At 39.4% G+C, this 16,043-nt stretch overlaps 1 protein-coding gene across 1 annotated transcript in view; it reads right to left on the reverse strand.

Annotated features, from left to right (window-relative positions):
* The window catches only part of Wdr70 (WD repeat domain 70), a 226,461-nt gene that overhangs the window by 166,305 nt on the left and 44,113 nt on the right, over positions 1-16,043 (reverse strand). The window contains exons 6-8 of the mRNA XM_027401331.2: positions 12,105-12,164; positions 10,280-10,413; positions 294-447 (exon numbers count right to left, since the gene is read on the reverse strand). Coding sequence (XP_027257132.1) covers positions 294-447; positions 10,280-10,413; positions 12,105-12,164 — 348 coding nt within the window. The remainder of the gene's footprint in view (positions 1-293; positions 448-10,279; positions 10,414-12,104; positions 12,165-16,043) is intronic.

Here is a 16,043-nt window from a genome sequence, read left to right on the forward strand (position 1 = left end):
AAACCATTTGTTAATAAATGGGCTGACGAGATAAGATAGGGTACTGTGACCCCACACTCAGAAAGCTGAGGCAGGCCAATCATGAAGGAGGAACAGAGGAAGGGAAAGAAGGAGGGAAGGAAGGTGAAGCAAGAGGGAGAGAGGAAGGAGTGTAGGAGGGGAGAGTCAGGAGGGGAAGGGAGGAGGGAAGTGAAAGAAGGATAGAGAAGAGGAGGAGGGAAGGAGGAAAGACAGGACTGAAGGGGGAAAGGAGTGCTGGATTAAAATTCATTAAAATACAGTTGAATGCTTACCTTGGTGTTGGCCATGTCTACAATATATTGGTCTCCTTTTATACATTCCATTACTTCAAAACCATCTCTGTCAATCACCTTGGCCTGTGAGCTTCCAGATACAACAAGAATCATGTCTCCGGTGTTACTGTATTGTAATGACTTGATCTGATGGCTATACAAAAGAAAATAATTTAGTGAGCTTTTTTTCTATACCTTTGCTGTATTTAGCAGGGTCGGGAAAGGAAATGTTATACAATTACAACATTAATAATTCCAAAAGGCACAAAATCATCCTCCAGTGCTTTTTACAATCACAGCAATTTGTTAAAACCTCCTAAACCTTACACCTTTCAATCCAGTTAAGGCTTCTGGCTTTTTTCCAATAACCTTATCTGCAGATTTTTATTTATTTGGTTTTTCAGGACAGGCTTTCTCTGTGTAATAACTCTGGCTGCCCTGGAACTTGCTCTGTAGACCAAACTGGCATAGAAATCCCAGAGATCCTCCGGCCTCTGCCTCCAAAGTGCTGGAGTTAAAGACGTGCAGAATTTTTTAGCCACAAAGCTTTAAAAACAAGAAAAAAAAAATGAGGATATCATCTCTCCACAACTACATACACAAGCCCTCTACTTCATTGGAAAGAAAATGGATTTTAAGCATTTTGCTGAAGCAAGTTATTACAGCCTCTGCCAATCTAGCCCACAGAATGCTAGGAGATAAAGCCTATCATTAATCACTTCCTCAACAATGGCCACAAGGTATAGATGAAATTTCATGTCTGGAATTGATGTGTACATGCAAATATTCTAAAGTCAGAAAAATTGGGATAATCAATGGTTTTCCCACAGGCTTTTTCAGATAACTGATAGCCAACCTATAGTTACCTGCATGTTGAAGGAATATGTATAATTTCTGGTACTTGGGGGGAAGGGACTACAGCTAATTTAATTGTACATGATTTTTGTTGTTTTCTCTTCGTTTTGGTACTATACTCCAAACTTGAGAGCCGGAACCTTCAGCTCCCCAAGTGCTAGGATTACAGGTGTGTGCCATCATATCCAATTTAAATTGTTATTTTTTTTTACATGTATGCACATGTGCTTTGTGTGAATGTATGGTGTGTGCAAGCACCCTCGTGCATGAGGTAGAGGCCACAATATGGTATTTGAGTCCCTTGGAGCTAGAGTCACTGGCAGCTGTGAATCTTCTGGAAGTGCTCTTAAATGGTGAACCATCTCCCCACCCCCACATTCAGCTTAAACAAGTCAAGATTTTAAGAAGAAATAATTATAAAATTGTCTTAGAATCTGAAAAATCGGGGTTCTAAAATGTTATTTTAAAAAAATCTAACCTCAGAGATAAAGAAAGCTACCATATGAAAAAAAATTAATAGACTAAGTCTGTCTCCATTTTAAATAAACCACAGGAGTCTCCCTCTCCAAATTTATGTGTGACTGGCTTAGGAGATAAGGCCTTTAGCAAGCAATTAGATACAAATGAGGTGAGCTTTCACTCACTAGGAATAGATTTCTCCAGATAAGAATAGAAAATGTGGGATTGTCTGGGAATGTTCAAGACCCTGTGTTCATTCCTCAAAACCATAAAAATTAAAAATAGGCAGAGGGTAGTTCCAGTTTAAGATGGTGGGACCGATGCTACATCCCTATGAGGCAGTGAAAGATAGTGTCAGAATAAGAAAAAAAATAAATCTATTCTAAAGAGAGAAAAACTGGCCAAAAATATCTGTAATTCACAGAAAATGTGCAGAGAAAAAGACAGAGACCAGGAACTAATTATAAGAAAAAAACTGACATCCCAGATTTTTCCAAGTTTTGAAAATTTGCATAAGCACATTGAGATCCATCACTGGTGGGACCTAATCCTAATTCATTTGTTCCATGAACGTGTGACCACAGTTGGTGGCAGGATCTACTCCCAAGCTTCACTAATGCAGCTTGCTTAGAGGGAAGGGAGAGCAACACAGGGGTCATGACACAGAAGGCAAAATGAAAAGAAAGTCAGGTGAGTGATGCAGTGCTTCAGGACAAGCCCACAGCCCTCAGGAAGGCAGGGGCAGGTGGATCTCTTGATTTCAAGGTCAGCCTGGTCAACAGAGTGAGTTCCAGGACAACCCAGGGGTACAAGGAGAAACCCTGTTTGAAAAGAAAACAGTAAGTATATTTTAATTAAAGCCAAAAATATATTAAAAAGAATAGACATTGACCTCCTAGGAAGAATGTAGGCATTAAATAAAAATTTAATATTTCAAAGACAAATACATGCATATATATATGAAGAGAAAAAGGCATGCCCACTGGCACCCTTCTCTTAGTAAAGAAAGTTCAAAGCAAGTATGAATGAGAAACAAATAATTAAACAAAAACTTAATACGCAAGTACATAAAGAATTCTGTTAGCACAGGTATTGCCATTGCTCTTGGTTGTCTACCATAACTATATGGTTAAGACACTACTACAGGTTGCAGAACACAGATATCAATCTCAAACTAACCAGAAAATTCCCTTCCTTTTGTCTACTTTCATAGTGTCAGCAGGTGCTATGCAAGATGTTACGAAAGAAAAGTTATCAATGGCCTTACCCAATGCCAGACCAGCCTACCAGGCAAGATGTGTCCAATGGTAAAATAGTGGCATGACTGTTATTGGGGTCACCTTCTGATTGTATCTGAGGCCTGTTCCACCAGGATGGAATTTATACCCAGCAGAGTAAATGTAGTCAGAAAGCCATGTCTACAAACTTCATAGGCCTTAGGGGAAAACCTACTATTGTTGGTTTGTTGAACAATCAAACTGCCTTTGAAATATTTATGTCAATATCCATAGATGTGTACAGTTCTTAGCCTCTGTCAGAGAATATTCTTTGTACAATGGGTAGTGGTAAATACAGAGACTCACAACTGGTCAAATAGATAAATATAAGTAACTTAGAATGTTCAGCTATAGAATGATCATATTGATCAACCTCCCCGTGTCCAAGGCTTAGGAAACATCACAGAGGGAGCAGAAAGAATGTAAGTAAGCAAATGGAGAAGAGAGCTGTAAAGTAATGACTTCTGGACATGACATGGCTGTTGCACACATCAGTTTATGACAGCAGCTGTGGTTTACCTATGTAAGTCCTGTATAAGATAAAGGCAGTCAAATTCCAGCATGGATGGCAGAGAGACCCCTGAGCATCTACCACTAATGGAGAAGTTACTGTCAGTTGATGAAGCTGAGAGAGGGCAAGATTCACTCTCCTATGGGGTCATGGCTACTGGTAAACTGCCCATGCCCCATGCCCAGGTAGCATCAATATCAAACGGTCTCAGGGTTACTTGAGAGAGAGAGAGAGAGAGAGAGAGAGAGAGAGAGAGAGAGAGAGAGAGAGAGAGAGAGAACAGTCAATATGCAAAATACTAAATTTCTCTATCAAATATAAAAATGAACAATTTTTATGGTCACTTTGTAAGCCTGGCATGGTGGCAGATGCCTTTAATCACAGCACTCAGGAGACAGAGGCAGGCAGATCTCTGTGAATCCAAGACCAGATTAGTCTATGCAATAAGTTGCAGACCAGCCAGAGCTACTAGAGAGACCCTGTCTCAAATAAAAAGAGAAAAATCAAAAAAAATTAATTTTATAAGCTGTTTGTAATAGTTTCCTTTATAAATGTGAGTCTTGGTATAAAGAAAAATAAGATCTTGTTGCTGTGGGATGCTCTTTCTGTACACTGTGAATATGTGTTGCTCTCATTGATTGATAAATAAAGCTACTTGGGCTATGGCAAGGCAGGATAGAGCTAGGTAGGAAATCCACTGAGGAAGCACAACATGTATAAAATGAGATAACTCCACGGCCATGTGGTAATACATAGGTGAATTTAAGATGTAAGAGATAGCCAATAATAAGCCTGAGCCATTAGTCAAACATTTATAGGTAACATCAAGCCTCTGAGTGGTTATTCAGGAACTGACGAGCAAGAAAGAAACCTCAGGTTGCAAATGGCATACCAATGTGGACCTCTCAAATTTACATAAGGCATGAGAAAGCTTTCAAAAAGAGTTCTAGAACACATAAATGGAGCCAAAACAGCTTCATAGTTCATGTCTCTCATTGCAGTTCAAGGTACAGAACTATGTTCCCTGGTCGGACTCCCAGTATTCCACAGCTGCAGTACAAAGAGGCTTGAGAGCACAGCCCATGCTGCATGGTGGGTTTCCCACAGCCTCTTACAAAGAGGCTTCTTAGAAAGGGGCTTCTCCCAGCCACTGTCTACAGGAGGTAAGTGTGATGCTCCAGTGATGCTCGTTGGTACCTCCACAATGTGGAAAAGCCTAAGGGGGTGGAGCCAGCAGCAAAAGCTGCCACTTTAGTCCTAGCCATGCCCATTTAGCAGTTTAAAGCAGTGGTCAGAAAAGAATTACAGTTATGCAATAAAGACAAATTCAGACCAAAAAAAAAAAAAAGAAAGAAAGAAAGAAAGAAAGAAAAAGAAAAAAAAACTCTAAATGTGTCACAGTGTGTTTTAAAAATGTACATAGGCTTGGGAGAGAGAGAAGGTACGATAGACAGTCATAGATTAAAAGAATACTCTAAAGAAAATAAAATAGTCTTTGAAAAAGGAATAGAGTAATAAAAAATTATAATAAGCCATGTAAAGATGGAAAATACACGGAAATTCTGGATGATGTATATTATTGTGTTTTCTTTGAATTTTTGACTGTTAATGAGCTAACTGATCAAATATATTTGATTGTGGAAGCCACTAAGTTAAACCAACATAAATATATATAGTTTGTTTTTTTATTTTGGATTTTTGGAGACAAGGTTTCTCTGTGTAGCTTTGGCACCTATCCTGGCACTCGCTCTGTAGACCAGGCTGACCTCGAACTCATAGAGATCCCCCTGCCTCTGCCTCCCAAGTGCTGGGATTAAAGGCGTGTGCCACCACTAACATATATATTTTAAAGGTATCTTGACTTCGAAATTTGGGTATAAGGATATGTTGCTTTGGAAAAGAGATTCTGCTTTTGTTTCCACAGAAGATGAGAAGCTGCAGATTCCTTCCAGGTTCAGATGGTTTGATTGAACAAAACCCCCTGAAAGGTCTCCACTGGAACGATGGCCCAGGTGATCCAACATCCACAACAGCTCAAGGCTGCTGGAGGGGATGCATCAACCACACAAAACACCCCAGTAAGGACTTAACCATATTCTAAATTTTCTCAGAGTTCCTCAAAGATTACCAGCACCCAACAATCAGCAGGAGATAGTCTAGAGAACTACACTCAAATTCCCAAAATATTGTTTATAAATGTTTGTTCTCGGTTAAGGGGGGTTGATTATAAATTGTTATTGGTCATAGTCAATCTCTTTTTAAAGAAGAAGGGGATATGATATAAAAATGGGGGGAGGACAGATTATTAAATCTACCTTAATCTAAAAATCAATCTCAAAATATTTTACATTGGTATGGATTTTGGTTTATTTTATATATTAATCATTTAAACAAATTCTAGCCCATTTGATCCCATTTATTGTTTGTAACTCCAAAGCTTAGAAATGCATATGCTAAAAGCAACTATTAATTTGTGATGATTTTATCTTCTAAAACCAGAATTTACAGAAGAAAAAGAATAAAATAAAATAAAATTCATGTCTATCTGTCAGAAGCTCAAGAAAATTATTATTCTGGCTGGCAGCTAAGTCACAGAGCTGCTCGAAACCACTTTTCTGTAAGGAATAAGAGGAGAGCAGGACATCTGACCTCCTCCTCTGCATGCTCGCACTGATACACACATATTCCACACACATAAAAATAAAACAATGTGTGACCACAGGAGACATGTCACCTCAAGTTCATCATCAACATGTCAGAGTACTAAAAGAAGTGATGCTGCAAACCAAAAGGCTGTGGGAGACAGGTCTAGAAAAGCAAAGGCCTCCCTAGCGCCCCGGACCTCCGAGGAAGACAGCACCTCTGGACTCAAGGCATCCTTTGTAAATACTGGGAATCAGACTCTTAAGCAGGTTCTGTCCTGGATTGTGCACTAAGCACTTCCTTAGACCGTACCTTCTGGACTTACATTTAAGTCTGCCCATAAAATATAAAATTACTTGTTTGATTCTATGTATGAATTGCTCATTTATTTTCTCTCAGCTCCAAATCCACCCTTCAGTGTCTGCTCTGTAAAAATGGAAATGAACCCTGGAAATACTTTTGCTTTGCCAGCTGGCATTTGTTAGACAGACAGAATTGTTAAGTTTTATCAAAAGGGTATTAGAAAGACATTGGAAGGAGTGTCTAGTGTGGTCCTCTTGACAGACTTCTGTATGGTCACAGCTTTGCCAGTGTCCAGCTCCAGAAATGGGCAGTTTTCTCCACATCAGGTTCCTAGAGTGCATGTTTGCCAACAGCAGTTCCCTCAGACAGTCTTAGGCTGGTGAGACTGATTTCTGGAAAGTTCTACCATCATAGAAACATAGCCACTCCTCTTAATCAGTGATCCACAGACATGCCCTTTCAGAAAAGCTCTGGACCTTAACCCCAGAGGCTCCTCCTTGAATGCTATGTCAGCCCCAAAGATAGTATTGCTGTGCATATTCTTTACACTTCTCTTTTTACCAATCAGTCTTTCACATTTCCAAACGCTGATTATAGTGTTTCTAGTCGAATTATATCAGATTTCTATATACTAATAAGACCCTGACAGATCAAATTTTAAGCAATTAATCAGGAACTGAGAAAATTATAGTCTATTTAGACCAAATGGGTTTTTTATGTATAAACAAAACACATCAGATCTTTGATAATTAGACATTTGAGACTGCTCAACAAAGGTCTCTAAGACTGGGAAAACTTACTAGTGCATGGGACAAATCTCTGCTATTCCCATTGAGAAGTGCTAGTTGTTTTTTGTTTTGTTTTCCAATCAAGACTAAGAGATCCAGTCCTATGTGTTATCAGTGTTTTCTGGTGATTAATTTTTGTTTTCAAAGTGAAGTTAAAATCTTAAAAATAGCAAAAATGTACGGAGTGGGAGTAGAAACAGGCAATGACTCCATCGCCCTGGCTAACCACTCTACCAAATGCTCTGTTTACATTCAGAGGGAGACCTAAATTCTCAGCAATCCCACATCAGCATCATCTTGCTGTTTAGCTAGGAAGGGAAACATTAACATTTTTCATGTGCTCTCTGTAGTCCACTCTGCCCATGCTAAAATGAAAATGCCCAGTACCAGCCTCATCATTCCTGTCCCACTTTGCTATTAATTCTGCTAGCCACTCAGTTAAAAGGACAGGATTAGGAATCATTAGACACAGTACTAAGGAGAATTAAAGGGCTTGTTCAAGGGGCAGAACATCTGCTCCTCAAATTCCTGCCTATACAACTGAGATTCCGATCAAAGAGAGTAGAGAGAAAGCCAATCTGACAGTAAATTGGAGTCATGAGGAAGTGAATGTTCTCTTGGGGAGTAACTCTGACACCACAGAATGGCTTAGTAGCATTGCACAATTCTTTCTGTGAAGTTATTCATGGGGCAAAATGGGGGTATACGAGTGTAAGTGAGGGGGGTGGGAAGGTGAAGATTGAGGATCCTTTTAAGTACTTTTTGCTTGGCTAGCAGAACAAGCTGGGACATGCAAGACAGATAAACACAGCTGTCTGGGGCTGTCACTTGGGGCTCATGAGCCAAGGTGTCCGGCTGTAGTGAAAAGTGCACCGGAATGTGAGTCAGAAGTCTGGAGATCCAAGTCCTTGCTCTGCTAACTAGCTGTATGATGATGAGCAAGCCCTTCTGCTTCCAGACATCTTATTATACAGAAAATCCACAGATGGGAACAGATGGCAGACTAGACAAAGCTGTTCCTGAACCACACCATTCATATGCTACATAGGTGATTCTGCTGAGTCCTGGTTTCCTCCACTGAAGAGGGAGGATATTTAGCTTAACAAGATTGGGACAGGGTTTTAAAAACAATTATTACATATTGGTGCTGGAGAGATGACTCAGTGGTTAAGCACTCTCTGCTCTTCCAGAGGACCTGGGTTCAATTCCCAGCATCTGCATAGCTCCTTACAACTATCTGTAATGCCTGTTCCAGGGGATCTGATGCCCTCTTCTGGTCTCTGCAGGGCACTGCAGGCACTGCATGTATGTGATGCACATGCAGACAGGCAAAACACCCAGATATAATTTTGAAAAAACTTTTAAATATTAATAGAATAATACTTAACTTATGGGGTTGAGATAAAGGTTTAAAAATAATACTATACACTGGAGATAGAGAAAAGACTCTGAGATTAAGAGCTCTGGCTGCTCTTGAAAAAGACTTGGACTTGGTTCCCAACACACACACAGGGTAATTTACAACCATCTGTAACTCCAGCTCCAGGGGATCGGACACCCTCTCTATAGGAACATATCATGCACTTGCTTCATATACATACATGCAAGCAAATACCTATATACAAAAAACTATGCATATAAAATAACACTTATCCAAAATTAAATAATAACAATATGCATAAAGGACCTTGAAAGAAGCAGCTACTAGTATTACTTCTTAATTTCCAAAGAATAAGATTGTACTGTTATAATGTAATCATCCCTCAAGTCCCAGAAAGAACTGACTCAAGGGTCACTGCAGTTACCAAAGTCTACAGATGCTCAAATCCCTCACAGGCATGTTTTTCAAGTATTCTTTTGTATCTGCAGTTGACTGAATCTGTGGATTTGGAACCTACAGACATAGAGAGCTTACACACTCAACATGTAATATCTCGTGCCAGAAACAAGCCAAGGAATCAGAGTGTGTGGTACAACAGCAGGTTTCTATAGGACAGTGTCAGAAAACAACAAGCTGGATTACATCTTCAGCCACTTTGAGGAATTTTAAAGAACAGATTCACAACACAAATGGCATGCCAAGTACAACCACCATATTCAACTGTTATTAACTAAATGAGATATTAATGGATCAAATTTCTAATTGGCAAAAAAGGACAGATCATTAACATGTTAAGAGATAGAATGAGGAACTGGAATAATGATTCAACAAAATTAGGACAATGAAACACCCTCACATACAACATTTCACTTTTTAAAAGTGCATTAGGTTCTGAAGAGACGGTTCAGCAGTTAAGAACGAATATTGCTGCCAGTATCCATGTGAGGCAGTTCACAACTACCTGTAGCAGCAGCTCCAGGATATCTCAGACACCTCTTCCGGCCTCCGTGGGCTCCTACACTCACACAAGCATAACCTGGTACCTATATTTCCAATATTCACTGGTTATGTGCAGGAACTGTCACACTAGGTAGGGAACTTAAAGAATACTTTCCAAAACACAAGAGGTTCTATTGCTTTGCTGACTAACTAGATATCAAGAGCAGATCATTAGATCACTTACCCTGTGGGTGTGTTCAAAAGAGGAGATGCAAGACAGAGGTAGACAGAATAAACCCAGGTGATACTGGAATGAGAGGCACCCTACGACTCACATTAGCTTCATACAGATTCAGACAGATACAAAAGTTACTGATATATGACATACACAGATTAGTATAAACATGTATTTTCTAGCTTACTCTGCCTAAAGCCAGTGATACCCCAGGACAACGAATAGTGAGACTCTCTATCCTGTTTAATAGTAGTATCCTCAATTAATAAGTTTAATTTTAGAAATTTAATCTGTCAATTTTCCATAAATAAAATTTCTGAAATTAAGTTTATTAAAATTTTTTAAGAATCAATAAGACCTTGTCATTTATGCACATATATATACACATATACGTGTGTGTGTGTGTGTGTGTGTGTGTGTGTGTGTGTGTAGCTAAGGAAAAGAAATGTATGGTTTGTTTTATTTTCATTTAATAATGATATAATTTATATAAGTTAAATATCATTCATTATAAACTGAGGTCAAATGACAACAGCATTGTCTCCAAGTATAAAGATAAAGAAGCCAAATATGAAGAGAATAAGTAAATACATACCACTCACAAGGCTGAAGGGATCGAAATGCCTTGAAAGAAGCATCCATTCCAGCAAAATCCCAAAATTTAACATCGTAATCATATCCTCCAGTGACCAAACGGGCACCTGAGGGATCCAAACCCAAAGCAGAAACCTGTCCAAAACAAGCAATGAATGGAGGAAAGCAAGTTACCATTACCATCCCCATTTCTAGTCCCAGTGCCATGGCTATCAGAAAGGCACTGCCAACTGCCAAAGTGAACTAAAAACCCATGTTCACAGAAAAATCTATGTGTCCACGTTGTCGAAGCTTTACTCCTTCCTAATCATCAGTGACTGGAAACAAGATACGCCTCAACAAGTAAATAAATAAGTGAATTATGGTATATCCACAGAATGGAATCTGTGAATATGTTCATCAAAAAAAATAAAAAAAAAATAAAGGCTGAGCTATTGAGAGATGGAGAAGTGACAGAAGGTTATGTGCTGCCGTGTGGGTACAGGAATTGAACCCAAGTCCTCTGAGGCATCTCTCCAGCCCCATGATATTTTTTAAGCATATGATAATTTTAAAAAAAATGAAGGCAGAGGTTCTCAAATATTTGGGGGAAACTTCCCAATGCTAAAAATCTATCAATAGATTCAGAATCTATTGAAGACCACAAAGTATTTTTAATACAATATTTATGTGTATTGATATTAAGCACCAGAAATGAGGACATTTCATATTATTGAAAATGACAATAAACTGATTATACTTAACAAATATATGTATGAAAACAATCTTTACAAGTGAAAAGTTTCTGTGGCATGAATAGCACTATTATAAGATTCCTATCTACTAATTTTCACATTTCTGGATCTACTTCTGCTTAATGTTTTCTTTCTCATTATACAATGTGTTTTCTTATTGCCATACATCTAAAAATAAATGGTAGTTTCAGTGAAATAAGAAAGTATGATGATTTAAAATTTCAGTGTTTTTTTTTTAAAGATTTGTTTATTTTCTGTATATAGTACTCTATCTACACATAGAGCCTATATGCCAGAAGCAGAGGGCATCGGATCTCACTATAGATGGTTGTGAGCCACCATGGGGCTGCTGGGAATTGAACTTATGGCCTCTGGACGGTCTGTCAGTGTTCTTAACCAATGGGCCATCTCTCCAGCCCCAATTTCAGTGTTTTTAATGCTTTCAGTGCATATGCAAGCTTTGCTCACTCAACCACCATTTTTAATAATTTTGCAGTAACACAGAGTGATTTCATCTTTTTTTTTAGAGTTTTTATCATTTTTTATATATTTTTAGTATTCTTTCTTTTTTATTAGTTCAAATTAGGAACAAGCTTGTTTCACATATCAATCCGTTCTCCCTCCCCCTCCCCTTAGTGATTTCATCTTACATAGCAAGTATTTCTATTATTAGGCTTTAAGTAACATAAGTAGGTAAATAATATGAAAATACAATACAATTGATGTAATCTTAGAGCAACACAGAAACCATTTAAAGTGTAGTTCTTATCTCAGCATTCATATGTGAACAAATTCATGCCTTTCGATGATATGGGAATAAAACTGAGGACAATGGGAAATTTTCCCAAGCTATTAAAAACAAAACGATTATTTGAGTGTCACTTTATAATGTTTCTGTATCCCAGGAAAAGAGGTTCTTAAAGCCAACAATAACACTGACGGCAAGTGAAAGTCATCTTTCTACTCCATGATGTCTGAACCTTTCATGACATCTGCTGGCCTTAGAATGGTCTTAGGTTTGTTAATATCTTATCAGCAGACTGCACAAGGAAAGATGTAACTGAAAAGAAGAACAGCAACATTTAAACTTACTGTTTTAGTGCCATGCTTCAGTGTTATCTCATGAGAGTCAGGAATTCTTTGGACGGGGTTCTGAAACAGGAAGGTTCCATTACAGCAATGAGTGAAGTGATAGGCATGTGGACCTAAGCAGCACATTAAAGGGGGCACACTGCTGTGTGTGCAACCGATGCTCAAAGACTATGTATGACAAGCACTCTACCAGGGCACAGCTACTTCCCCAGTCCCTCCTTTTCTTCCCTTTGAACGTTTGAAAAAACTTACTAATTGTCTAGCATGCATTCATGCATGTGTGTGCGCGTGTGTGTGTGTTTGTGTATGTGTGTCCTCTATGTGGGTCACAGGGATGAAACTCAGGTCATCGCCCTTGGCAGCAAGTGCCTTTACCTACCCAGCCATCTTACCTGCCCTTTCTGAATTCTTGTGTAAAATTTTCAGCAAAATTTTTCTGAGTTGCTCACACTAGCCTTCAACTTGCTGTATAGCCCAGAAAGGCTCTGAACTTGCAAACTTTCTGCCTCCCTCATGAGTGGCTAGTGCTCAAAAACATGAGCCACTGTCCACAGTGAAATAAAGATTAACAGAATCAGCTGAGCTGTGGTGGCACACACCTTTAATCCCAGCACTGGGGAGGCAGAAGCAGGAGGATCTCTGTGAGTTCCAAGTCAGCCTGGTCTACAGAGAGAGTTCGAGCACAGCCAGAGCTACACATAGGAACACTGTCTCGAAAAACCCAAAAATAAATAAATGGACATATACATAGATAGATAGATGAGTGAATGAATAAACAAACAAACAAACAAATAAATAAATTGATAAGCAGAGACAGTGCTTTGTTTTTAACCACAAAGCCTTAAAAGAAAAAGAAGGGGAATAGGGAGAAGGAGCTGGAGAGATGGCTCAGCAGTTAAGAGCACCCAGCACCCACACAACAATTCATTACAACTTTACAACTCCAGCTCCAGGAGATACAACACCCTCATCTGGAATCCATGGACTCCTACACACATGTGGTACACACACACTCACCCAGGCATACACACACATGTAAAAATAATAAATAAATCTTTCCTTTAAAGGAAAATAAATGAGGATGTCTTTCTTCTGTGTGTCTAGATGCACTACAATTCCTCTATTTCCGCTTATAAGTCATCTGAGCATTCTTTTTGTTTGTTTGTTTGAGACAGAGTTTCTCTATGTTGCTTTGACTGTAGACCAGGCTGACCTCCAACTCACAGATATCTGCCTGTCTCTGCCTCCCAAGTGCTGGGATCAAAGGTATAAACCACCACCACCCAGCCTGAGCATTTTGTTGTTGTTTTATCTGTCTTTTTGTTTGTTTGTTTGTTTTTAAAGTGGAAGTTCTTACTAGATTACTCAAACTACTCTAGAATGCCTAGAGTTCCTGCTTCAGCCTTCTTGGTGGTTGAGTCTACAGGTATCCTGACCTATCAATTAATAACTTGACTTTAAACAAAGAAACCTTTCCCAGTGGTGGAGGGGTTATTCAAGACAGGGTTTCCCTGTGTAGGCCTCGCTGTCCTGGAACTCACTCAGAGATTCACCTGTTTCTGACAACTAAGTGCTGGGATTAAAGGCATAAGCCACAACCACCTGGCTCCAAGAAACTCTTTAGGTTAAAAAAAATTATATCTTGTTTATTCTAAATCAAACATTGAACAATAAATCAGTAGATACTGATAATATTTGAGAAATTAAGGTCTGTTTTTCCGTAAAGTCACAAATTATAGAAATCAAAAAAAAAAAAAAGATTAACTTTCTATTAGGGCCACTGAGATGGCTCAATAGGCAAAAATATTGCTAGCAAGCTGACTACCTGAGTTCTATCTCTGGGGCCAACAGGATAGAAGAGAACTGACTCCCACAAGTTGTCCCGTGCCCTCCGAACATGTAACATGGCAAAAGCATGCCCCCAACACTAATAAATAAAATGTTATATTTTTAAAAACAAGAAAGGCCAATGAGATGGCCCAATGGGTAAAGGCACTTGCTGTCAGACTTAATGGCCTGGGATGGATCTCAGGACCACACATAAAGGAAGGAAAGAATTGACTCCCAAATGTTGTCATTCAACATCCCTAAGCACCCCATAGCATGTGTACACACATAGAGAGAGACTAGGTGGGTAGAGGGTAAATGTAAAAAGTTTTTAATAGCTTTCCGCCAACCGACCCAGGAACTAGGTGAGTGAGTCTCTGCCCTTTCCCAACTCCCGCCCAAAACATCACTCACCCCGATTACCACCCACACCCACACCCCCACCCCACCCACACCCCACCCCCACCCCACCTGCGCCTGCCGGCTTGGAGTAGACACACCCTGGCATGGAGGAGCTCCCTGCTCCCTTAATCTGGTAGCACCCCACTCTTCCATCCCTTTCCACTGACCGACCCAGGAACTAGGTGAGTGAGCCTCTACCCTTACCCAACCCCCACCCAAACCATCACTCACCCCAACGACCCCAGGACTGCTTGGGGTAGACACCCACAGACAAGGAGGAGCTCCCTGAATCTGGAAACACCCCACTCTTCCATCTCTTTCCGCCAACCGATCCACAACGAGTGAGGAGACTACCAAGAGAGGCAAGACCATCCAGATTTGTGGACATTGAATTCCTGGCCCCCACACACCACTGGGTCACAAGAGGAGATAGAGAGACCCCACCTGCACCCACTAAAAGAAGATATGGGAAGAAGACAGAATAAGATTTCACTCAACAACAGAAAGACCAATATGACACCACCAGAATCAAGGGACTCCACTCCAGCGAGATCTGAAAAGCCCAACACAGTAAATGAAGAAGAGATGGACCTCAAAAATTATCTCAGCAAGATGATAGAGACCTTTAAAGAGGAAACAAGAAAATCCCTTAAAGAAATAGAAGAAAAAGCAAGAAAAAAATTACACGAAATGGAGGAAAAGACAAACCAAAAAAATTCAAGAAATAAACAAATCTCTTAAAGAATCTAAAGAAACCCAAGAAAAAACATCCAAACAACTGAAGGAAGTTCTTGAAACACTTCAAAGCATGAAAGCTGAAATAGACACAATAAAGAAAACACAGAATGAGGTGATGCTGGAAAAGGAAAGGCTGGATAAACGATCAGGAACTAAAAATGTGAGTATAACCAATAGAATTCAAGAGATGGAAGAGAGAATTTCAGCTATTGAAGACTCGCTCGAGGATATACATTCATCAACCAAAGAAAACCTCAAGTCCAACAAATCCCTAACACAAAATATCCAAGAAATATGGGACACTGTAAAAAGACCAAACCTAAGAATAATAGGTGTAGAAGAAGGTGAAGAAACACTGCTCAAAGGTACAGAAAACATATGCAACAAAATCATAGAAGAAAACTTCCCCAACCTATGGAAGGATATGCCTATGAAAATACAAGAAGCTTACAGGACACCAAACACACTGGACCACAAAAAGAAGTCCCCCGACACATAATAATCAAAACACCAAATCTACAGAATAAAGAGAAAATATTAAGAGCAGCAAAGGAAAAAGGCCAAGTAACATATAAAGGCAAACCAATCAGAATCACACCCGACTTCTCAATGGAAACTCTGAAAGCCAGAAGGTCTTGGATAGATACCCTACAAGCACTAAGGGAGCATGGATGTCAACCCAGACTACTGTACCCAGCAAAACTTTCAATCACTATAGATGGAGAAAACAAGATATTCCATGACAAAAACAGATTTAAACAATACATATCCACAAATCCAGCACTACAGAAGGTTCTGGAAGGAAAACTCTAACTCAACGAACATAACTACACTCACTAAAACACTGGCAATAGATAATCTAATTTTACCAAACACAAAAAGAAACAGGAGGGCGAAATCTACACACAATGCCACCACCAACAATAAATCCAAAACAAAGAAGAACCAATGAACAATGGACATTAATATCAC

This window comes from Cricetulus griseus, chromosome 2, assembly GCF_003668045.3.
Source record: "Cricetulus griseus strain 17A/GY chromosome 2, alternate assembly CriGri-PICRH-1.0, whole genome shotgun sequence".
Classification (NCBI taxonomy): domain Eukaryota; kingdom Metazoa; phylum Chordata; class Mammalia; order Rodentia; family Cricetidae; genus Cricetulus; species Cricetulus griseus.